The 24,174-nt window shown below is 42.1% G+C and overlaps 1 protein-coding gene across 13 annotated transcripts in view; it reads left to right on the top strand.

Annotated features, from left to right (window-relative positions):
* Positions 1-24,174, top strand: part of TTLL5 (tubulin tyrosine ligase like 5) — a 240,495-nt gene that overhangs the window by 204,458 nt on the left and 11,863 nt on the right. For 10 of the 13 annotated variants that reach the window (XM_019733592.2, XM_019733593.2, XM_019733588.2 and 7 more), the window contains 2 exons: positions 765-847; positions 4,818-4,940. The exons of 1 other annotated variant lie outside the window; for it this stretch is intronic. In XM_019733592.2, coding sequence (XP_019589151.2) covers positions 765-847; positions 4,818-4,939 — 205 coding nt within the window. In that variant the 3' untranslated portion in view covers position 4,940. The remainder of the gene's footprint in view (positions 1-764; positions 848-4,817; positions 4,941-24,174) is intronic. 2 more of the 13 variants (XM_074327194.1, XM_074327192.1) reach the window with 1 other exon arrangement.

Here is a 24,174-nt window from a genome sequence, read left to right as displayed (position 1 = left end):
TTTCTAAGGTGTGGCTGGGGAACCTGTGCTCAAAGAATCCAGTATACTCTATCCTGTCTCTTGTCAGAGTCGGCATGAGAGGTCCCGCTGTGGAATGGTTTCTGAACCTCAGCACCACGGACCTCTTGGGCTGGGGAATTCTTTGTTTGGGGGCACTTCTCCTAGTGCACTCTAGGAGATGTTTAGTACCGTTCCTGGCCTCTCCCCGCTAGATGCCTGTAGACCCCACAGTTGTGACAGCCACAAATGTCTCAACATTGCCAAATGTCCTTTGTGGAGGGGTGCAGTGGAAAGTGGAGAGGCAAAACCTGTCTCTCCTCCCTCCCCCAGTTGAGAACCACTGCTCTACATGAAACTTGGTTTTTAAAAAATGTCTCTCTTACATTTTATCCAAGTCAATAGCAGGAACTTAATTTATTCATTCAATAAACAAGCGCTATTGAGTGCTTATTAGGGGCAGGCACTGGTCCTGAAGCCCTGGAGAGAGAGCAGTGAGCAAAGCCTGTGCTTTCCTGAAGCTACATACCACTGGGGAGAGATGGACAATATGCTTTAAAATGTGTCACATTTCCGAAGAAGGGGATAATAGGTTGGCCATACAAGTCCTCTCTAATAAGATGATATTTGAACAAAGTCTTGACATAAACAAGGGAATGAGCCACAGGACAGGAAAGACCAAGAGCAAGAAGCAGAGCCATCGGAGGTCCTGGACTTGACACCTGGCCTTTCTGTTTGCACATCTAACCAAGCTCCTTGTATTTCAGAGGGTCCTCCACGGGAGGGCAGCTGAACGGACTCCAGAGCGGCCTTAACTCGGCAGCATTTGTGCCCATCATCAGCTCCTCAGGTTAGTGGGCACTGCTGCTTTCCGGAGGGCGGGACAGCAGGGAGGGTGCTGGGCTTGGCGCATTCTCTCTCCTGCCTCTGGAGAGAGCTCCGCTTCAGAGGAGGGAGCAGCCAGGCTTTTGATGATGCAGTGGCACATGGGTGTTTTTGTTGCATTCGTCTTTAAAATCACATTGACGGTTTAGGATTGAACGGTTTTCTGTATAGTTTGGGATAGATGAAACTCTCAGTCTGGTAGAATCCTGTCAGATTGGCAAGGTTTAGTAAAAAATGCCTGTATTTGACTGTATAGGAGTATGTAGTGTTCCCACATGCAGTATCTCTCCCTGATCTTCACAACCGTCCTGTGAGCTGGATCTCCTTGTCCCCGCCCACACGAGGGTACTGAGGCTCAGAAAGTTCCGGGGCCTGTGGGAGATGATACATGGTGCAGAGCTCTGGTCTTTGATCTGAGTCCCGTCATGCTAATATCATGGTCTATTGCCAGGTAGTTACAGGGCCTAATACATCTCAATGTAGGAACTTACGTATAAGTCAATAAGTCAGGCACTCTTGGTCCAGGGAGAGTTTTCTTTGAGTAATAATTTATAAAATTACACTAATTAGTAATCAGAAAACTGAAAGAAAATCACTTGGATTCAATTCAACAAGTATTTAGTATTGGTCACCTGCTGTGGTGAAAGCGGCATGCTGGGAGCTGAGGTACATGCAGGATGAACAAGACAGTCCCTGGGCCAGAGGTGGTGAGCAGGTGGGGAAAGACCGGGTGCTGGGGACACGGAAGAAGCACACAGGACCCTGGTGAGCGTTTGCGACGCTTTGGGCACAGTTCTGGTGCTGAATTCTGTGCCTGGAATAAGTCATTTGTTCACAAAACAGGCACGTCCTGCAGGAACGATTCCTCATTTTACCACAGAAGAAAGAAAGGCACAGACAGGTTATGAAACGTGGCTAAGACCTCGCAGCCGGTAAATGAAGGGGCCGTTATTTGGACCAAAGCAACCCAGTGCAGGCTCTTTAGGGGTTGGGAGGGCTTCCTAGAGGAAGAGACATCTAAAGCTGAGGTGTGAATATGAACAAGTCATCCAGGAGAGGGGAGGCATGGAATGAAAGGAGTCCTGGGAAGAGGGAACAATCTGTGCAAAGGCTGGGGAGGTGAAAACGTGCTGTGTTCTGGAAGCCCTCATGTGTCGGTGTGGCTGGGCACGAGGGCGTGAGCAGGGAGTGACAAGAGAACAGGCAGGTAGCAGGACCAGTGCATGAGCTGTGTCGGGAGCTTGGTCCTGCGAGCAGGAGGGAGCCATCAGGGCGTGTGTGCAGGAGGAGCACGTGGGTGGGTTGACGTAATACCTTAAAACGATGGCAAGATCTCTGAGAAGCCTGGTTTCTTTGCCTTTGTCATGGGGATAATTACATATATCTCATGGGCTTACTGTGAAGATTAAATGAAGCAATATATAGAGAAAGTTCTGTAACTATGCCCAGGTCAGGTAATAATACGATGAGAGTATAAAGATTTGTTCTGCACTTAAAATCTTAGAACCTGAATTCAAGAAATATTTGATGGGTATCTGCTTGCTCCCCTCCCCCGTCTCCCCCACCCCCAAAAAGAATCGCTAGAACATGATAGTTATTTTTAAGGAAATGAAATTTCTACCTGGAACTTGTATGGACTGAGAAATGGGTGGATAAGAGAATCATGGTCTGGTTGGAAGGTTTCTGTTTAGATAAAGCTGTTAGGGCCCCTTTGGCTCTTCAGATTTGCTGAAGCTGGAGAGGTTACAAAGCCTAGAAGATCCCGGAAACTGGCCTATTTCATTTGCATGTCTAATTGATAAATGTAAGTACTGAATTGAATTCTTTGCATCCACTCTGGCTGAGGAGGTTGGAAATTTGAGGGGCCAGGTAGATCATACTTTCAGCATCTTGATCATGAGTTAATATTTACTGACAGTTGAAATTACTTAGAAGATTTTGTAGCAGTTGTACTGAATTTGGTATCAGCATAAAACGACAGAGCAAAGAAAAGAAAAGTTGTACTTCCCCTGGATTCTAATGCCTGCCTTTCTCCTAGCTTCTACTTAAGATGAGCGCGTTATTCTTGTCACCTTGTTTAGGTGGCCTGCTTTTCGTCACCAAATGACTCTTGGCCTTTCGCGTCCCTTGAATTTGTTTCTGTTCTGTGACTTTCCTGGGGTTCCTGTTCCTTAGAGAAACACTGATGTAACAGATAGAAGAGGTCCAGGCATTTTCCATACTTGCCAATAAATATTATACCTTAGGAGTAGAATAGCAGCAACTAACCCTGTCAGAGTCATTTATACTGCTAGTAAATAACTACCTGGCACTTCAGTGTTTCAGCTACAAATCGTGTGTTTTTCTCTAGCCTGCATAGACTTAAAGGAGTTATTCTGAGGGTTCAGAAGGGTGTCCTATAAAAGGGAGGTTAGGTTGTTATTAAAAACATTTTTCTTTAAACCCACAAGAAGGGAGAACGACCCCCATCTTAAGTCAAAAAGTTTACACATCTCTCTCAGAGTTGGGAAGTCTGTGCCTATACAGGAGTTGTTAAACTGACTGTGAAATTTAGCCCCTGTCTGGTCCAGATAACTCAGTTGATTAAACATGGTATTACTAGGTCCATGAATATAACAAAGGTCTGTTTCCTGGTCTCTGGACACTTCCCCAAGTCTGGCCAACCAGGCCATAAAGCTGTGTGGCTGCTCTCAGGCAGGCTGAATGAGATGGTAGTTCACCTCAGCACTGTTGGGAAAAAAACTCAGTCCTTTTGCACCGATGGTCGTGTGATGACATTATTTTTATTATGAACATTAAATGAGGTAGGGAATGTGAAAGCTCCTAGCAGAGTGCCTGAAATGCTCCATGAATGGTACTTTTCCTTGACCATCAGGCTATATGTTCTGAATTTGCCATGGAAGGGGAGGTGTAGAGTCAGCAGATTCGGAAATTTGAGAAGGAAGCTGGAGGGCCGTTGGTTCGAAGCCAAAGCCAGTGGCCTTCCTTCTGTAGAACCAAGGCGTTCTTAAGTTGTGAAGTGGTGATGGTGGAACTAAAATAGCAGAGAGCAACAGATTAGATAACTGACATTTCTCTCGTGCTGACTTCATAGTGTAATCTACCGTTGTTATTGTGGGGTCTGAAGTCACACCAGCTGCCCTCATTGTTGCCCCTCATTTTCTGCCTAAGCCTCTCCTGTCTTGGAGCCCAAACTCTACCCACCAACACCCCCACGCATACCCCCCTCCTTTTATTTTTTTTTCTTAGCTCTAGTCTGTAGTTGGTGGAAGAGACCTTACCACCTTTTTAAAACCAATGATGAGTTTCATTTACAAGAAGCGAGAAGCAATGTCCTCGTTAAATGTTTGTTATTTCGGGCCCTGCTGTGAAATGCACTGGAGCTTTGTGCGTTTCGCATGGGGATGTGACAGCAGCACATCAGTGTGAGACAACAAGAGAAAGGAACTTCTTTTAATATAAAGGAAGCGCAGTGGAGCTTAAACCCTAAGGATCCTAGCAATCACTCTGACTTCCAAGTGAAATTATTTGCCTGGCAGCTCTTTGCAGAATGACCTGTTTTCGCCATCAGAGTCCTGTTTTTTTCACCATGCATTCTGTAGTTGTTGGCTATCCTGGGCGGCTCTCTGGAGTGTAATAGATTACAAATAAAAATAAAGTTCTTGAGATGCTCGCCCTAGTGTCTTGTACCTTTTATTGCTCCCTGAAAGGTCTTCTCCGAGAGCCAGGACGAGAATCTGGGTTGCTTCCCCACTCTCACGCTGTTAGCAAGCAGAGGGAGAGCACTGATTTGGTGTTTGTCAGGAAGTGAGGCGGCCCCATCTGGGAGAACAATGATGCCCCTAAAACTGAGTTTTAGATTTGACCTCTTGTCCTTTCAGCCAAGATCAAACAAAGTGTTAAGTAGGGATTTTTTTTTTTTTTACATTTTTCAGGATCTTTGGAAGCTCCCCAAGTTATTTTCGCCAGATCCAAACCCTTGCCCACACTATCTGGAGCCCCTGCTACAGTTATAGGACAGAGAAAATCAAAGTGGGTGAAGTCAGGGCCAATTTAAGGTAACAGTAAAAAATAAGACCATATTTTTTTTTTATTATAACTTGCTGACTTTATGCCACAGCAAGAGATTCAGTAGCTCTCAAGAGAAGTGATAGTTTTTCAAAATTACAAGGAAATTGGGATTTTATAAAACCCAAGCTCAAATGGACTCGCAGTTCCAGCTCTCTTGCTTCTGTGATATCTTACCAGCAGGTGGCGTTGTGGCAGTAATAAATTTCCTTAACTATTGCAGAGGCTTTTGTTTACTATGACGACATCAAGACCAATCAAAGACAGACACTAAAGCCCTCATTGAGTTATCACAGGTAAAGTGTAACAGAATAAACTGGAACACATAATATTTGAAGGTCAAATTGCAGTAACTTCTAAAGAGAATGAATATTTATTAGTAAAGACGGCTTTTAGACTAGAGTTGGATAGTTTGTAAACTGCACTTTCAGATAATGGGACACAGAGAAGGAACAAATTTTTTGTTGTTGTTGTTGAGGTTGATTAATTATGCTTTTTTGTTATTGTTATTTTAACATAAACATATGCCATAATTGGCAGCAAAACAAACTATAAACCCCATACTACCGCCCACCCACAAAAGCTTCTACATTGAAAGATTGGCCTGACTTGATCTTGTGAGGCTCTATCCACACTTCACTGGCGCTGCCCTCAGTATTTTGTTCCCAGCTGTGGCCTTCAAAACTTTCCAGAAAATTCTGACACTGCAAGGTTTTGATGACTCCTTTCCTCTTTGCTCTACCCTACACACTAAAGCATTAATGGCACACCTGCTATGAGCTTAATACTCTTCTTACCTCTAGGGGAATATTTATAAACTTATTTGAGAAGCATTATTCATCAAAATACCCCAGGAGAGCAAAGGAGGGAGGAAAATTATTTACCCACCACAGGATTCATTTACATTGGATCAGAAAGCTTCAAATATCTTTACCCAGCCCATCTAAACTCTTTCCAAAAATGAATAAGAAGAGAGAAGGGAACACCAAAGCCATGGCGTGGTCATCTACCAAAATGTAGAGAAACTAAGAACAACCAGAGTTCTATTGGTAATACTTAGCCAAGGGCCCTTTAATTCTAATACTAAGCAGCTTATTCAATGATGAACAACTAGTAAAATATAGAAAACTAAAGTAAGAAGGTCAATATTTCCTTCAGGAGACTGGCAGCCAGAAGAATGAATGTGACATCAAGCTCCAAACCAAACTGATAGCCTGCCAAGAAGTACTAATGTCCATTCGTTTCCAAGACTGTGAGACTTGGACCTGCCACAGTTGTAATATCACTTTCCTTGAACCTATTTCATTAGTATCCCTTACAGTCCACCCGGAACATTACGTGGCAAAATGGGATCATCAGCAGAGAAGCCTTGGGAAAGAGCCCATCTCTCAACACTTAAATCTCTGTTGCAAACACAGCCCCACTGCGCCTGAGCCGTATATAAGCTAGCGACGGGTGATGCTGGACTTTGTAATTAGCTGAGGGAGTGAGACCACATGCCAAGTGCATATGTACTCAGAAGACAGTGGGTCAGAGGGCCTCAGAAGTCCAGCCTCCACGGCACAGCAGAACTGCTGGGAGGCTCCAGAGGCAGGCCCACCAGCCTGGCAGATGGCAGTAGCTGCCTCACCTTGAGCAGGGGAATTAGGTCGTTTACAAAGTGAGAAGGCAGAGCCCCAGAGTCCAGCACGTGGGTGCATGCTTTCTTCCTGCTTGGGCAGAGATCCCTTCAACCACCGTTACAAACGAATGTCATCACCAGCTGAAACAAGTCCTAACCCTCTTCATCTATGGGTTTTGGGAGGCAGTCAGTTAGATTAGAGGATTCGAAGTGTGTTTGCATAGCATGTTAAGTAAGACTGAGGAAACATTAGTTGTCCTTATCAAAGAATGGAGGGAGCTGTGCTGAAGGATACTGGGGACTAAAGCCTGTCTGAGACCCCTAATGAGCTGCCCCTGGCAAGCGTCACATTTAAATACATACTTTATTCTACGTCCTCTTAGATTCTACACTGTCTATTTGTCATCTGTTCATCACAGGGCCAATTATATTTTCTTGATGCTTTGGCATTTGGGAGCCTTACAGACCAGGGAGAGACTGCCCTCCCAGGGCTAATTAATCCCTAAAGACAATAACAACTCTCCCTGGAGCGTGCCTTTCATATGCAAACCAACCAGTCCCATCCCCAGTCACCTCCTTATCTAACTCACTGGCAATCCAAAATTTCCCTCGCCTTAAATTTCTCAGGGCCAGGTACCAGGCAACTAACTATAGGCCTATCGAGCCCAGAGCCCCAGAACGGCTCAGACTAGCCAGTCCTAAGCTGTTTACCTTGCCCTGCCTTTCCCAAGGAAACCCCAAATAAGGCTCTGGCCTAGACTTTCCTCTTGCCTCTGGCTTCTGTCTCCTGACCACACTGGTGTTTACCCCTGTGACCCTATGTGGCATACAGTGCCCCCTCTCTGGGACCTGTGAGTAAAATCAGCTTCTTCCTACCAAGCCTCATTTCATCTCCTGTGGCTGCACCGACTTGACCATACCACACCCAACATGTACATTCTCAGAACAAACATCCATGAGAACAATACCTTTAATTTGCAGTACAAGGAACCAGGAAAAACTCTGAATCAATTAGGTTTGTGTCACCCAGTTCTAAGCAGCTGGTCGTAGTGCTTCCTTCATTATAGGCTGGATCACACGAGTGATGTTTTAACAGTGTGTGTTTTGCTCGCCTCAACCTGGCTGCCCGCCATTGAAGTTTCATGCTTTCCTGTCCTGAGGCCTCTTTCATTTGGTAACCGTTTCTACATTCAAAAACGAAACTCCAAGCATAGCTGAAGAACCTGGTTGGAAGTGGGGCAGGAAACAACCTGGCTTTCAGTTTGGGGAGAAGTAGGGGAGTCATTCCAAGAACCCACCCAAAAAGGTGGTTCATGTGCCTGAAAGAAAACCAGGGAACGCTCTTTCTGAACTGGATGAAGAAATGGACGACTGAGAAAGATAACATCTGAAAAACTGATACTGTCTCTTGCTGAGCTGGCAAAGTCCCAAGAGAGGAGTGATGATTCTTCAATTGTTAACAATTACTACTTTGTTATAAAGAGACAAGGGAAGTGCTGTGGTCCCTTTCTCAAATTACATTTCTATTACAGAAGCGCACACACCTCCTGGAAAAAATTCCTGGCACCTAGATTGTTAGTGTTGTACCTACCACTGCATCTTGTAGCAGATTTGTGCTGTCCTGTGTCATATCCATTCGCTTTGGGTGGGAAAAGATGCTGTTTATTCATGTGGTCCTGAACTGGGCAAGTAACCAGCATAACATTGCCTTCCTCGGTGAGTCTTTACTTATCACTGGTTTTCCATCTGTGCTCTGTGGTTATTCATCCCATGAACCCACACATTTTGCTGCTAGTTTCAATGAGATGCTTGTTATAGGCACATACCTTTGCTCTGCCATCCTTATATCCTCAGGACATAATTGCTCCGAAAAGTTCTAAAGAAAGACAACGACATGCTAAGCCATGCCTGTCTTTGGAAAAAGTGAGTTTTGTACATGGAAATATTTACAACTCCGCTTGCCTGATCTGTAGAATTTGAACTGGGCCCCAAAGAGTGTAGGTGTGTAACTGCAGCGTGTGGAGAAAGATGTCTATGGCCCTGTTGGCGTGATTGGCTTTGGTATTCTTTATGCTTTCAAATTATGATTATGAAGAAAAAGACTCAGTTTCTCTTAAGTCCTCAGAATGAAGAAACTCACTAGTAAAACAGTAGCCTCTTACATTCTTTGTTCTCATCTTTCAAACGTGCAGCTATTTCCAGTTAGGGCTTCCATAGAGAGGAGGGAACCCTCTTCTCTTGAAACCTAAATCCAGGTTAACTGTTATCTGATCCCAAAGAGAAACCGTGTGAATGTGTGGGATGTCCCTTTAGTTGCATCAATAAGACACAGCATCTATCTCCAGTATAAAATGGGGATGTAATTTGAAAAGCCTACCTGGTTGTAAGATGGTGAAGGTTAAAAAAAAAAAAACTGCTTAGGAGTCGCTATGCTAGTGTTATTTATTTGTTTGTTTGTTGTTACTCAGTAGAGGAATCACTCGTTTTTAAATCTGTTGGACTTAAAAGTGACTTTGAGGCTTTTTTTCCCTTTCCATTCACTTTTAATTTACTCCCTAGGGAAATGAAGGCAGGTGACAAGCCCAAATGAAAATATTTTGAAATTCAACAAAAGCTTTTTTTAACTTAATGGCTACGCTGCACAGTTTGTTAGATAATGAATTGGTCACAGTTATTAGTTAGATATTGGAATATGGAATTTTTAAAACTGCAACTCTGTTTTAGAAATATGACTCCTCTGAGACCTCCTATTTTATATTTTTTCATCCTTTCTGCTATTCTCCAATGTAAATCACCATTGTGCACGTGCACATACATATATTTACCCTCCTCTTTTTATGCCAAGAATCTTGAGTTCTCCGAAATAGCCTCTGTTACCAAGAAGAGAGACACCCTCAGTTTGGTTCTGTTAAGGAAAGTTACTGTACATAAACACAGGGAAGAAACAGTCTCCAGAAGCAGACCTCACGAAAACCTGTGCCCTGCCTTAGGCTAATTAGGTGCTCTGGTGGCCAAACAGCAAGTGCTATTTGTCCTGTCGTATGGCCAGGTCATCTGTGGTCCCCTCAGCAGCTGGCATCCATTGTTCTCCAGGTGAACAACTCTGCCATACTCGTGACCACACCTCTCTGTGTGTGATTATTTCTCTCTCCACTTTTTGCATTCAGAATCAGAATGTGTTAGTCATTCGTTCAGCAAATTGCCACTGGTGTGCCGAGCTAATGGGAGGCGGCTGCTGCCTTCCAGACACGCCAGTGGCTACTAGTGGAGCCTAATTGTGTGACACAAAACTGCCAACTTACGCATTTCTGGTCATTTTCCTCGGGTAGGATTGTCGCTAAGCAGGTACAGCATACTTTTCATCTCTAGCATAAAGTCTTAAAATATATACCCACGTGCAATAAAATAGAAAGGGAAAATCGGAGCCAAAAAACAAGATATTTCAGATTTTTCAAATATAAGGCCAAATAAAATTACTGTAATTGAGTTTAAATTTGGTTCTGAATCTCCTAACAAAAAGGACAAAGAGGGAAGCATGATAAACCAGAGTGTATAGTTCTTATTTTCAAAAAGGAAGAACTACTCCGGTGGGAAATGAAGCTTTTTCCTAGCTCTGATTCTGAAAGAAGTACGTATGTAGAGGACACTGCATAAGTAACAGTGCCCTCAACGAGGTAACGTAGCAGTATGTTTCACAGTGCTGCTTCTTGGCGTGACAGACGTGAAGGCAGAACACTCCAGTGCATGTCAGTGAAGACCGTTTTGTGAAGGACAAAACGAATGTAGTCACAGTGTGTTTATGGTCCAGTATAGTCCAGGGTAAGGCATTGGTGACTGAGAGGACTGGATGGGTTGCATGTGTGTCCGTTAGTCCTAAGTAGAACTTCTCTTAGTGGACTGTGCGGCCAGCCCTGGATCCCAGGCCCACTTCTCCCTAGCCACGAAGGAGTGTGGAGAGATGGGCCTTTGGCCGGGCACACTGCCTCCCCATGCAGATTGAGGGACAAGGGGAGGATGGATGTTGAGAAACAACCCTTTCTGTCCCAATACGTTTTCTTTCCAGAGTCTCTTCCCGTATTGGATGGAGTCCATCTTTCTGCAGCCCCTCTCACCAGCTTCCTGACTGCTGCAAATAGAAATGCCATTTCTTGACCCTAGTCTGCTCCAGACCTAGCTCTTAACACATGGGGGTGGGATACCAGTTAGCTGGAGAGTTCAGGAACATATGAGAGTCTCCATGTTCCTGGGAGAAAGGTCATTATAAGTGAGGAAGGTGGAAAAAAATGAACCATAGAGGGTAAAAAAAAAAAAAAAAAAAAAAAAGCCCTGTAGATGTATTTATTAACTAAAAGATAAAATTGCTGTACGTATAATATATCACATTCATTTACATGAATTATTTGCTATTTGCTCCTGATTATCCTGTAGCAGAATGATTATGTATAGTCAAATTATCCAGATTAGCTGTTGTAAGTTTAATTTTATTACAATACTAAATTCTGTTCACGTTTGTTGTCTTCCTAAGACTTTGCTTACAGTATAGGTGTTTTAAAAACTGTGAGAGGCTATTAATAATCCCTGTTTCACTTAAAGAAAAGCTTCCTTATACTTGGGTCTTTGCTGAGATTCTCCGAAAAGAATAGAGCTGGACCCTGGTAGTAATGAGTCAGAGAATTTTAAACAGGATTTGAAACTAACAATGAACGCAGCACTAAAGTAATCAAGACAGTGTAGTGGCATAGGATAAGTCCATGGAATAGGATTGGGAGTCCAAGAATAAATCCATACGTTTATGGCCAATTGCTTTTCAACAAAGGTGCCAAGACTATTCAGTGAGGAAAGAATAGTCTTTTCAACTTGTGATCAAAGAGATTGGTGGTGCTGGAGCAATTGGTTATCCACATGCAAAAGAATGAAGTTGGGCACCCTTACCTCACACTGTACACAAAATTAACTGAAAACTGATAAAACGTCTAAATGTAAGAGCTAAAATTATAAAATTCCTAAAAGGGAATATAGTAAATATTCATGTCCTTGGATTGGGCAACGATTTCCTAGTTATGACACCAAAAACAACAAAAATTAAGTAGGATGGAGTTCATCAAATTTCTTTAAATTATGTGCTTCAAACGGCACCATCAAGAAAGTGAAAAAGACAGCCCATAGAATGGAAAAAAATATTTGCAAATCACATCTATCTGGCAAGGGACTTATATCCAGAACATGCGTAGATCTCTTATAGCTCAACATTAAAAGGATAGAAAACCCAATTTAAAAATGAGCAAAGGCTTTGAATAGCTATTTCTCCAAAGAAGATACAAAAATGGCCAATGAGTACCTGAAAAGACACGTCATCAGGCATTAGCGAAATGCTAAAGATGCCACTTAACACCCACTAGATGGCTGTAATCAAAAGACAGGTAATAACAGGTGTTGGGGAGGCTGTAGAGAAATTGGAACTCCAGTGCACTGCTGGTGAGAATGTAGAATGATGCAACTGATTTGGAAAGAGTTTGGTGGTTTTTAAACAGTTAAACATAGTTACCATATGACCCAGCAATTATACTCCTAAATATATATCTAGGAAAAATGAAAGCATATGTCTACATAAAAGTTGTACATGAATGTTCATAGCAGCATTACTCAATAGCCAAAATATGGAAACAGCCTAACTCTCTATCAGATAATGAATAGATCAACAAAATATGATATATACATACAGTGGGATATAATTCAGCCAAAAATAAGAGTGAAGTATCAATACTTATTAAAACATGGATGAACCTTGCAAATGGAATGCTGAGTAAAGCCAGTCACAAAAGACCGCATATTGTATGATTCTATTTATGTGAATTGCCCAGAAGAGGCAAATCCGTACAGAAAGTAGGTTAGTGTTGCCCAGAGCTCGGGTGAGAGGAGGGGGAATGAGGAGTGACTGCTACGAGGCATAGGGTTTCTTTTTGTGGTAATGGAAATGTTCTAAAACTAGATTGTGGTGATGGTTATAGAACCCTGTGAATACACTAAAGAGCACTGATAATAAAATGGGTGAATTTTATTAGTATGTGAAATATGTCTCAAATCTTCAAAAGTTAATGGTTGATATCTTAAAAAGAAAAATAAAAAACAAAAGAAAAAGCAGTCAAATTGTATTTACTTCTTAGATAGGCAGATTCTTTAATAAATATTTATTTAGTGCCTGCTGTTCATTAATTCAGCAAACACCTGACCGCCTCCTTTATGCTAGGTGTGCTGTGAGGTCCTCCGCAGGGATGCCTGGACCTGGCTTTGCCTTTAATTTAGCCTTTTACACTTCCAAGTAATGTGGTGTGCCCGGAGGGCAGCAGCTGTCCCTGGGCCGGCCAGCCTCCCCTTTAGAAAGGTGCCGGTCTCCAGGGGATTTCTGTCGCTTTAGTCAGCCCAGTGCAAGGAGGACCTTGACTATAGTTTCAGAGCCTTAAGCTTCCCCTCGTGCTCCAAATCCAAGGCAGAGCAGCTGAGAATGGGGCTCGCTGTGCCACCAAGTGCTTCTCTCTCATTGTTAATCCCTTTAATTCTGCCGTCCACGGGCACCCCTCCCTTCACACTGCCCTGTTGCCCACTTGTGATGTGACTGAACAAGTGGTTTGGGCTTGGAAAGGTAATTCTCAGAGACACCTGAAATGACCCGGTCCCTGGCTTGCCAGGGTGCCCTTGATGTTCATTCCCATGGGGTCGGCGGAGATCTGCTCTGGGCTAATCACACTGTGCAGTCAGTCAGGCCTGCAAAGAAGGTAACTGCTACTGGCTCCCCCTGAGGTCCTGGCCTAGCTGCCAGGGTCGTTAGGGAGAGCCGTATTTCGTTGCCAAGTGCAGACAGTGAGAAACCTCCAGTCCTTTCTGGCTCTTACAGGAGAGTTCATGCTCTGACACTTGAGTTATTAAATCACTTTAAAGCATAGCACAGCTGGCTTTGTGATGATTATATATATTACACACTGTATTTCTGCTTCGCTCTGTCATTACCTGGGCTAGATGTTATAGATTATTTCAAAATTCATCTGTCTCTTAAACCCTGGATTTTAGGCCACCCCCCCACAAAAAAAAAAAGTGAGTCACTGTTCAGTCTTCAGGTACTCTTTTTCTCAGAGCCCTACAGTTAAACTAATTCTAATTTCTCCTTCTCCCCAGACTGATGAATTTATCATTGTCCTAAGGGTTCATTACATGTACAAAACAGCTTCCTAATGGCATAAGGAGGGAGAGATCCAGCTGGGTCTTGGGGGTAAGAGTGGTGTCAGGCCGAAAGCTGCCATTCTGTGGTGCGGGCCTCTCCAGCCAGCATTCTCATGCTCCTGCTGCTTGCAGAGCATAAGGAAAGCCTCTTCCCCCCTCGTTGTGGTAGGAAGGGGAGTAGCAGGAAATGGAGTCTGCCCCGGTCATGGGATTTTTGAAAGAAACAAAGCATGATCTGACGAAGAGCAGGTTAATCCTGCTATTTCATTTCCCTTTCAGAAAGGGTGGGGGCAGGATTGTGATATGAAGTATTTGGTTTCACATCTGTTCCAGGAATGATCCTCGGCATAAATCCATTTTTCTTTTAAGCATCCTAAAGCATCCCAGGGAGCTTCTCCTGTGCACCCCCTCACCCCCACAGTTGATTTCATGGCCACAGAGCAGCTGACAGACTCCCAGAAAGATCATCTTGTCATTGCTACAGAAGAAGGGAATCTCTACGTCTCGGAAGTCGGGAACTCTGTGGGTCAGTGGTGTCAGTTTTGTGCTCTGCTCTCCATGAAAGATTCAGAGAAAAAGTCAGTAGTGTCCCAGCAGTGTGGTGTAATGAAAGGGGGACCTGATTTAAACCGCAAAGGAACTAGCTCTCATCTCAGCTTTGCCTTGATTTGTATGATCTTCGGCAAGTCACCAAACTCCTTTGGGCTCAGAGCCCTCATCTGTAAAATTAGGGCAATGCTTCCCAAAAATGTGTTCTGCAAAATACAAGCCTTCACAGCCAAATAAGTTTGAGAAATGCAGTTTACTCTACGAGTATGCTATTTCTTAAAGAGTCATATGTTAGTATGTTAAAGGCTCTGAAGAGTCTTTCAGTAAAGAAACTTGTTTTTAACCCAGCATTTCTCACATTTATCCGACATGGGACTGTTTTCCTAGTAATACTGGTTAGTGTCTTGACACTGAGCAATGAAACTCTCATCCGAAATGCTCTGAATCTATGGAATCTGTAATGCCCTGTTTACCAATCTCAAGGCAAAGTAACTTTAAACTTCCAAATCTCATTCATGGGGAAAAAAGAATAATTTTATATGTGGTGACTTCTAGTTTTAAAAACTGAATATATGAGCCAGAGTAATTATTCAGACCAACACAGGCTTATAACTAGAGTTTTGAAAGAGTTTTCTGGAACTTCTGCTTTCTGCTTCCACCTTTTAGATGTTTAGCATTCTCACGTAGCCTTTGGGGGTGTGGTAGGAATTTTCCATGAATAATTAATTATACTCAGGACACTGTTAGGTGCACGCAGGAGTAACAACCTAAATCACTCATGAGATCCCTAAACTTAATTCAGAAAGTGAACACATAAATATAATTTCAGACTTTAGAGCGAAGAAAAGAATGATTGCAAATTCATATTGTGAGAAATGTTAGTATATATCATTCATTCAATATCTACTGAGAAGATGCAGAGAACAAGGAATTCCAGGCAGCAATGTAAATACACCATAAATCAGAAAATTCACAGGACTACTGGATCAGGGGTCAGTCAGGAGATACATGAGGGGAAAACTGTGAAAATAGGATCCGGCCAAGACAGAATGCTTTTAGTACCTTGACAAAATAGCAATTCACCTGGTATAAATATTGAGGCTAAAAATAAGTCCTGACTGAGATCAACCTTAGCCAGACCATCCGAACATCTTTAAAAGTATGGCCAATAATAAATCTTGTAAGGAATAAATCAGGATGGTTTGTGTAATCACTCAGTTGAGAGAAATGTCATCCACCTAGTTCAAGTGTCAGTCTTTAATAATATTGAGGTTTTGGTAATATTGGCTTTCCCCCTTCTCACCTTCTTAGTCCCTTTTATAAAGCTCTTTATCCTTTGCTTACTTGTGAATTTTTATTCTCTAGAATCCTGTCTTTGGTCCTCTCCCATCGTTTCAAGTGACATCCGTATTTGGCAGTTCCAAACCTGTACCCCCAGCCAGGGCTGTCACACACGGCTTCACAGATTGGCTGTGCCCTGCACAATTCTGGAGTTACCGTATACATAAAACACGGACACAGCAGCCCTTCTCCAGCCTGGACTTGTCTCTGGATCTGTATATCCCAGCCACCTCTAGACCTCTCTCCTGAATGCCACAGTCACTTCAAGCCCAACACATCCCGAACTGAAGTCATCATCCTCTGAAGCCCATCCTTCTGTGGTCCTTCCCTGTCATCTCCATCAAAGGGGAGCTGGAGACCCAAGACTCATTCTAGCTACTCCCCTCACCCCACATATCTAGTTGGCTATCGATTATTATACTTCTCCCTTTTAATACCTCTCAGACCTTATGTCCAGTCTCATTTATTTCCACTGCCTTAATTCAGACACATCACTTTTTGTTTGAATTACTATAGGGTTTTCCATGCCTCTTCGCCTCAGTCTCATATGCTTTTTTCCTTTATGCTGATCTTGAAGTGATCTTTTAAAAACAATTGTAATTATGGTGCTTCCCCACTAGACAGTCTTGAAAATTTCCTTTTCAAGTGGAAACACCTAAATTGGGTAACCATAGCCCTTCATGATCTGCTCTCTTCTCTCCCCATATTTTCTACCCTCCCCCAACATCCCTTTAAAATCCAGTCATTCTAAACTGCCTGCCACACTATCTCAAACTTCCATGCCATTGCACAAGGTGTTTCCTCTTCATAGAAATTTTATCTCACCTTGGCTAACTCCTGCCCGTGCTTTCCATTCCCAGATCTTATCATCTCTTTCAAAATCTTTCACTGACCAAAGTACCCACTTCCATCTCTTACCATCAACTTCTGACGGCACCCTTTGCCTTCCTCTGTAATAGAATTGGCTAAAATATATTATTTTATTTTACTTGTTGGTCTGTAGATTGTGAACTCCCAGAGGGGTTAGGAATTACGTTATTCACCTCTATATCACCAGTGCTTTTCATAGTGCTGGGCATACAGTAGCTGTTCAGCAAGTGAAGTAGGTTAAGAGATCAATACCTATTGCTATTATAAGATTTAGCATAAGCCAAGTAAGTCTCTGGACAGTGTTAGGATCAACTATGCAAAGTTCATATCCCATAAATTAAGGGTATTTTAATAACTATTTCTATATTTCTCTCTGTCTCTTGAACTCTTAAGAGGAAACAGAGAAAATTCCTTGCCATCTTTGCAATCAGCTTTTTTTTTAGTGTTCAGGGGCTATGTTTTTTTCCATTCACCCAGAAACCTATGTAGGTGAAAAAATAGGCATATAATAGAGTACCTATCTTTCATTAGCTAAAGGTGTTAAATCTACACTATTCTTGACTGTTAAGAAGATAAGATTTAAATACAAATCTTCTAAAATTGACTCCGTAGCACGCGAGGGATTGATGAACAGACTGTTTTCAGAATGTAGTTGTTTGCTTCCCTCTACTTTTCATTCATCCCAACACTGTCCTCTTTGGAAAAACAAAATAAAAGCATCAGTTAACTGAAATTTTCATCATTTTTAAAAAATGTTTTTACTCATAGCTTTAAGGAAGAAAAATGTAAATAGCAAATATATAAGATGACATTATCCAGTAGGAAAAATCCTGGACTTGGGTTCTAGGTACCATACCCACCTGCCACTAGTAGCTGGGAGATCTTCAACAAGTTAGTGAACTTCTCTGGGCTCGGTTTTGTCATCTGTGAAATGGAAATACGTTCATTTAGAAATATTTTTTGAAGGCCTGCTATGCGTCAGGTGCTTTGCTTGGCACCTGAATTAAAAGAGCTGCTCTGTCTTCTTCATTCATGGGGTTGCCATTAACACTGGTCGAGATATTGCCTGTGAAAATGTTGATCTTTTTTTTTTTTTTTAATTATGAGATTAGCTGAGGGCTTGTCATATATGGCCTTTATTATGTTAAGGTATGTTCCTTCTATACCTATTTTATTAAGTGTTTTAATCATAAATGGATGTTGTATCTTGTCAAATGCTTTTTCTGCATCAATTGATATAATCATATGGTTTTTGTCCTTTATTTATTTATTTATTTTAATTATCAAGCGACTCCAAAGAACCTTCTCAGTCATCGGTCATCAAAGACTTCATTATTTTTGGCAGAAAAATACTGGTTCATTTGCAGCAAGGTTTGAAACAAAGAAAAATTTGGCCTTACCCCCAATTAACAAAAACTTCAAGTAGCCACAGAATTCTTTGCCCAAGCGTTCCAGTTAATACAGGTTTTTCTTTGTTGTATGTGAGGTTATTGGTTCATTGTCTATTGCTGCATAACAAATTTTACCCCAAAACTTGTGACTGAAAACAACAAACATTTATTATCTCACAGTTTCTGTGGGTCAGGCGTCCTAGCTTAGCTGGGTGCCTCTGGTACAAAGCCTTGCATGAGGTTGTAGTCAAGCTGTCAGCTCAGAACTATGATCTCATCTCAAGGCGCAACTGGGAGATCTGCTTCCAAGCTCACTCGCATGGTTGTTGACAGACAGCTTTCCACTTGGGCCTCTCCAAAGGGCTGCTGTATGGACTGAAATGTATGCCTCCCCATTCATATGTTGAAGTCTTAACCCCTAGCACCTCAGAATGTGACTGTATTTGGAGAGCGGGCCTTTCAAGAGGCGATTAAGTTCAAAGGAAGCTGGTAGGGCAGGCCCTCATCCAATCTGACTGGTGTCCTTGTCAGAAGAAGAAATGCACAGACACTAGGGATGTGCTCACACAGAGGAAAGACCCTGTCAGGAGGTGACCATCTGCAAGCCAGGGAGAGGCCTCAGAAGGAACCAAACCTGCCAGCACCGTGATTTTACACATCTAGCCTCCTGAACTGTGAGAAAATACGTTTCTGTTGTTTAGCCACCCAGTAGTAAGTTGTGATGGCAGCCCTAGCAAACGGCTACAGCCGCCTCCAACATGGCAGCCGCTTCCTCTGGGCACGCAATCCGTGAGAGAGTGAGAGGGCACCCAAGGCAGAAGCCACAATCTTTTTGTAACTTAATCTTGGAAGTGATATCCCATAACTTTTGCCGTGTTCTCTTTGTTAGAAGTGAGTCAGTAAATTCAGTCCATGCTCAAGGGGAGGAGGTTACATAAGGGCATGGATAGCGGGAGGCAGGAATCACAGAAAGCCATCTTAAAGGCTGCCTACCATACTGGTTTAGTTTTGTTTTTAATAAAGTAAAAAGAAAAAGTTAAGAGATGTACACATTGGCAATTTAGACGTGATAAAGTAGATTCAACCTCATCAAATACATGGGTACTGTGACTGATACAATCTATAGGCCATACTGTCATTCTGTGAACTGAGATTGTTCTGATCTGGAAAATACAAAATTTTGACATTTAGGACAAGGTTTTGTGGGCATGAAAAAGAGCATTTTATGGACTAGATTGAAGAGAAACAGTACAATGAATTTACAACAGTACAATTAAGTCTATGTCTAATATAGTGATTCTCAGTCATGGTTGCATACCAAGAGGGGCTTTGTGAAATAGAGGAAGGGAGTAAAAAAAAAAAAAAAAGAAAAGCATAGTCAAGCTATAAGATAATTTTATGAATGGAAAATATGAAATTATAGCTTTCATAAAACGAACTATAGAAAGTAAAACTGAACAAAGTCTTCTCGGCTGATGGAGCATAGGTCATAAAAGGTTGAGAAACTGCTCTAATCATTCTTTTATTGTTAATAGACAAAAAGAGAGCTACGAGAGAGTAGCTTAGACATGGGTTTACAGTGAACCATAATACCCAGTGAGATAGTACAGTCTAGAAAATCCAGTGAAGAGTAATGAAAACAATTAATGGGATGTATGGATTAGCTTGGAAGATAAATATAAAGTAACAGACATATTCAGGAGCCTTTTGAGAACTAATAGGACAAACTTTATGAGAGAAGGATGAGTGATGGTTGAACCCAAGCTTGAGTTCAAAGGATCCAGAGGACATATACTTTCTGGTAACAGTGAGCTGACATCTGATTCCTCAGTAAGAACGCTGAGTTTCCAATAGCTTTAGCCTCTAAAATAAGTAGCATTGTCAATTTGATTGTCTCATGTTTGTCTAACCATGAGAGTCCATGGGGCAAAGATGTCATTATTCCCAACCTTCTTATCACCAACAGCTCTCTTTGTGGTCTCTTAAATGATGCTAATATGAAGTTAAACTCTCCCTTTATCTTTCAGATCACTCTAAGAGCAGTCACTTGTAATAACATCTCCAAATATTGGCTCCAATAATTTGGCTCCTGCTCTATTGGGTGGACCTCTTTTGGGTGACCCTTTGTTTTAAGAGAGGAAGGAGCTGTTTTCTGTTATCTCTTGGTTGCACGATATCAAGATGACAGACTGATTCTAGGTCTAGGGTCCATTTCAGTTTTCCTTACAAAAAGCTGTGGAACTAGAGAGTGAGATGGTGGGGGGATCTCCCAGGATGACCCACACTAAAAAGGTATCTTAGAATTTGAGTAATATTTCTATGGATTACTTAACGAGTCCTCCTGACATAGATATTTAGGTTGGTATAGAACAATTTCTGAGACATATTGTTAAATAAAATATACCAAAAAAAACCCCACCCCACTTATCTTATGTTCCCATTTGTATAAAAAAGGGAGAAGGAATATATGTATGTGCATAGACTGTTCTGAGAAGGACACACACACACGCACCTGTGTAATGAGTCTGGGGTAGAAAGCACACTTTTAACTCTATACCCTGTGTATTCTTTGATTTTTTTTTTTAAATTTGTCCCTGGATTACTTAAAAAACACACAAAGAGAAACCGTGTTTAAAGAAGACCTTGAAGAAATGAAATTTAAGTTACTCTATGAAGCCTTTAAACTCTTGGTCTATTCTCCCTACATGGTTATTTGAGTTTTCCAATTCTCTCTCCTTTTTGTCATTGTAGTTTGAAAAATCATGATGGTAATAGCTGCTATCTATTGAGCAACTGCTATATTCCAGGTGGATTTTTTTCATTTAATAATTGCGACTCACACAAGAACTGTTTCTCACTCACTCATTTCTTAGCTGAGACTTGTGTATTCCTTCCTCTGGTAGTTTTCAGAAAATAGGGGACACAGTTCCAAGATTAATTTTCTACGAAATGCCTGACTACCCCTTTGCTTCAGCCAAGGTCAGGGTGGTCTTTCTCCTGAGGTGTACATTGGGTCACTTGTGCCCTTGGGGTTTTTTGCCTCTGTGTTTTCTTTCTCTGGGCACATTATTTTATTCATTTTCAGTACTTCAGCATTCACTTTCATTCTAATGATTCTGACATCTGAGTCTCCACTGGTGGTATCCAGAATACATTTAGTTGCAGTAACAAATCCCAATTCAGACACTTAAGAAAAAGGATGCATCTGTTGACTCACATGACGAGAGAATTAGGATAGATAAGAACTAAGTGTGGTCAGATCTTTCTTTCTCTCCATCCCTCTCTGCCATATGTTCTTTTCCTCCATCTTTCCTCATCTCTTTTCATTTCTCTTCACAGCTTCATTAACCCCCCTCTTTCCTTCTTTATATGGTTTCTTCCATGTAGCAAGATGAGATGGAGGGGTATAGCTTGAGCAGCTCCAGCCTTATTCTTTCCAGTCTAATGCCCACAGAGTACAAGTATTTGTCTTTCTATGTTAGTATATGTAAATCCCAAGGAAGAGTTGTGATTGGCTTGGCTTGGATGACATGACCACTTCTTACGGCAATTGCTGTGGCCAAGAGGACAGGGACTTTGGCCAGGTCTAGATCGCCTGCCAACTTTTGTGATCAAGAGGATATGGGACTAACATTTGTAGTCTGGCCATAATCAACAGATTAGAATAGAGCAGGTGGAGAGCAGGTTCCCAAAGGAAGTAAAAGGAGCCGAAACCACAAGCATGTGGGAAGGGACGCTAGGCAGACAGAAACAATAGATTCCCCCTACTTCCCACCCTTAGCTTCTTAGCATCTATGCAAATTAAATAAGACAGTGCATGCAGTAAATGTTTCATATAGTGCCTGGAGCAGAATGATGATAGATGAATATCTGCCACTATTAATATTTCTTTTTAATTGTGGCAAAATACACATAACACAAAATTTACCATTTTAACTATTTTTAAGTGTACAGTTCAGTGGATTAAGTATATTCACATTGTTGTGCCACCATCACCACCATCCATCTCTAGAACTTTTTTTTTTATCTTGCAAAAATGAAACCAATCAACACTAACTCCCCTTCCTCCACCTCATGGCAACCACCATTTTCCTTTCTGTCTCTATGAATTTTATTGGTCTAGATACCGCATATAATTCGAGTCATACAGTATTTGTCTTTTTTGTGACTGGCTATTTCACTTAGCATAATGTCTTCAAGATTCATCCATGTTGTGGCATGGGTCAGGATTTCCTTCCTGTAAGGCTGAATAATACTCCATTGTATGCATAGACCACATTTTGTTTATCCATTCATCTGTGATGGATACTTGAGTTGCTTCCACCTTTTGACTATGGTGAATAATGCTGCTGTGAACATGGGTGTACAAATATTTGTTCAAGTCTGCTTTCAGTTCTTCTGGGTATATACCAAGAAGTAGAATTGCTGAATTATACAGTAATTCAATTTTTAGCTTTTTGAGGAACCTCCATACTGTTTTCCATAGCAGCTATTATACCAGTTTACATTCCTACCAACAACACACAAGGGTTCGAATTTTCCACATCCTCACCAATACTTACTTTCTTTCCTTTCTTTTTTGATAGTAGGTATCCTAATGGGTGAGGTGGTTGTAAGTCTTTCAGTTTAACCTTAGGGGCTGAGATAATGCGAGTGCCATTGACAGAATAGGCGCACCCAATGGGATAATACAGTTAATATTTTAAAAGTCAAATGTGATGTGATGGTTGAAAATTAAACTCAGAAAAACTCTTCTCAAAAGCCAGGCGGAAGTCAGAGCCAGATGTAGAGTTTAGCCGCCATCTTCATAGAGCTCCCTGTGAAAGGTGTGACTGGATAAATTCTGAGGGAAAGAACGTAAGAAAGAGCAGCAAAGCGCAGAGGAGAGAAAGGAGCCCGTGGAGCAGTCCGAGGAGGCCGTGCGAGAGGCACCCGGACTTTCCAGACTCTCAGAGACGCACAGAGGAGGGGTCAGGAGGGTGCGGATGATTGGTGAGCTCAGATGCTAAGACAGATGAGGTTTTTTAAATTGCCTGTGAATAAGATTTGGTTAAATGGAATCATTCTCATATGAATACTACCCTGTAGGGTCCTTTGAAAGTTGGCCCTGACAACAATCAGGGAAGTACACAAGTTATTCCCACATTATGAGAAAGAAACTGAGGCTTGGAGAGCTGAGTACCTGTCAGTTTCCCAAGATGGTCAGCTGGGGGGAAGGCAGAGTAGTTCAGAGGTGCCCACGTCAGAGTCAGCACGAGGAGTTGCCCTCTAGTGCCTAGGCCCCCCGCCATCCCTCACGTGTGTACCCTCATTCAGTACTTCCTGGCAATGGTACCTCCTGGCCCCTCTCAGCGTCCTGTTCCCGTGAACTACTAAGGAGTTTGCTTGTCTAGACTCTAAAGCAGTGGTTTTAAAACCACTGTGGGCCATGACCTGACAGGGCTATCAGAGGAATTAGTGGGTCCCAGCCAGGCTCCTGAGAGTCGGTGGTGGGTGCCTTTGCACCTTCATGTTGGTCACTTGAACTTGCCTGTGGTGGATGTCAACCGACAGCACAAGGCTGGGGCTTTGGTTTGCTTGTCTTACCACAGAAAAGCAGTTGTTACACATTTCCTCGCGCACCACCGGTCACAACCGTCGTTTCTCTTCCCCACTGGTCCCTGCAATGGAGCAGAATGGAATAGAAAGGAAAATACTGGGGTCAATCTATAATAAAAGTAAGAATTGCTTTATGAGACTTTTGTTTAAGTCATAAAGATGTTTATGTCTGTGTTCGTATCAGATGTATTTTTCACGATGCGTCGCAGTAAAAAATAAAAAAGGTTTGTAAGTAACTTGTCCCTTCACGTACCTTCCTCAGGTACGTAAAAGTCTGCTGTTCTCCTGATCTTTAGGCAAAGCACTGGTATCTGGCGCCCTTTTGAATAACGCTGTCTACGGCCATACCACCCTGAGTGCACTCAACCTCGTCTGAATTAATGCTGCACCTAGTCTGGGAGGAATGAGACTGAATTTTTATCAGGCTAGAAATTATTGTGTATCTAGAATACACAAAATCTCTATATATCACTTCTTTTAAACTCACAGCCATATAAAAATCTCTTCTTAAACCCTACCAAAGATTTTTCTACAGTGAGCATGTATTTGTCCTATAGTCAGAAAACAATAATCATTGTTAAATCCCAAAGGTGGCAAAGCTAGTAAATAGCAGAAATCAGATTTAAGCCCTTAGCCTTG

This window comes from Rhinolophus sinicus, linkage group LG03, assembly GCF_036562045.2.
Source record: "Rhinolophus sinicus isolate RSC01 linkage group LG03, ASM3656204v1, whole genome shotgun sequence".
NCBI lineage: Eukaryota > Metazoa > Chordata > Mammalia > Chiroptera > Rhinolophidae > Rhinolophus > Rhinolophus sinicus.
Note: the sequence above shows the minus strand (reverse complement) of the source record. Positions and strands in the feature narration are given on the sequence as shown.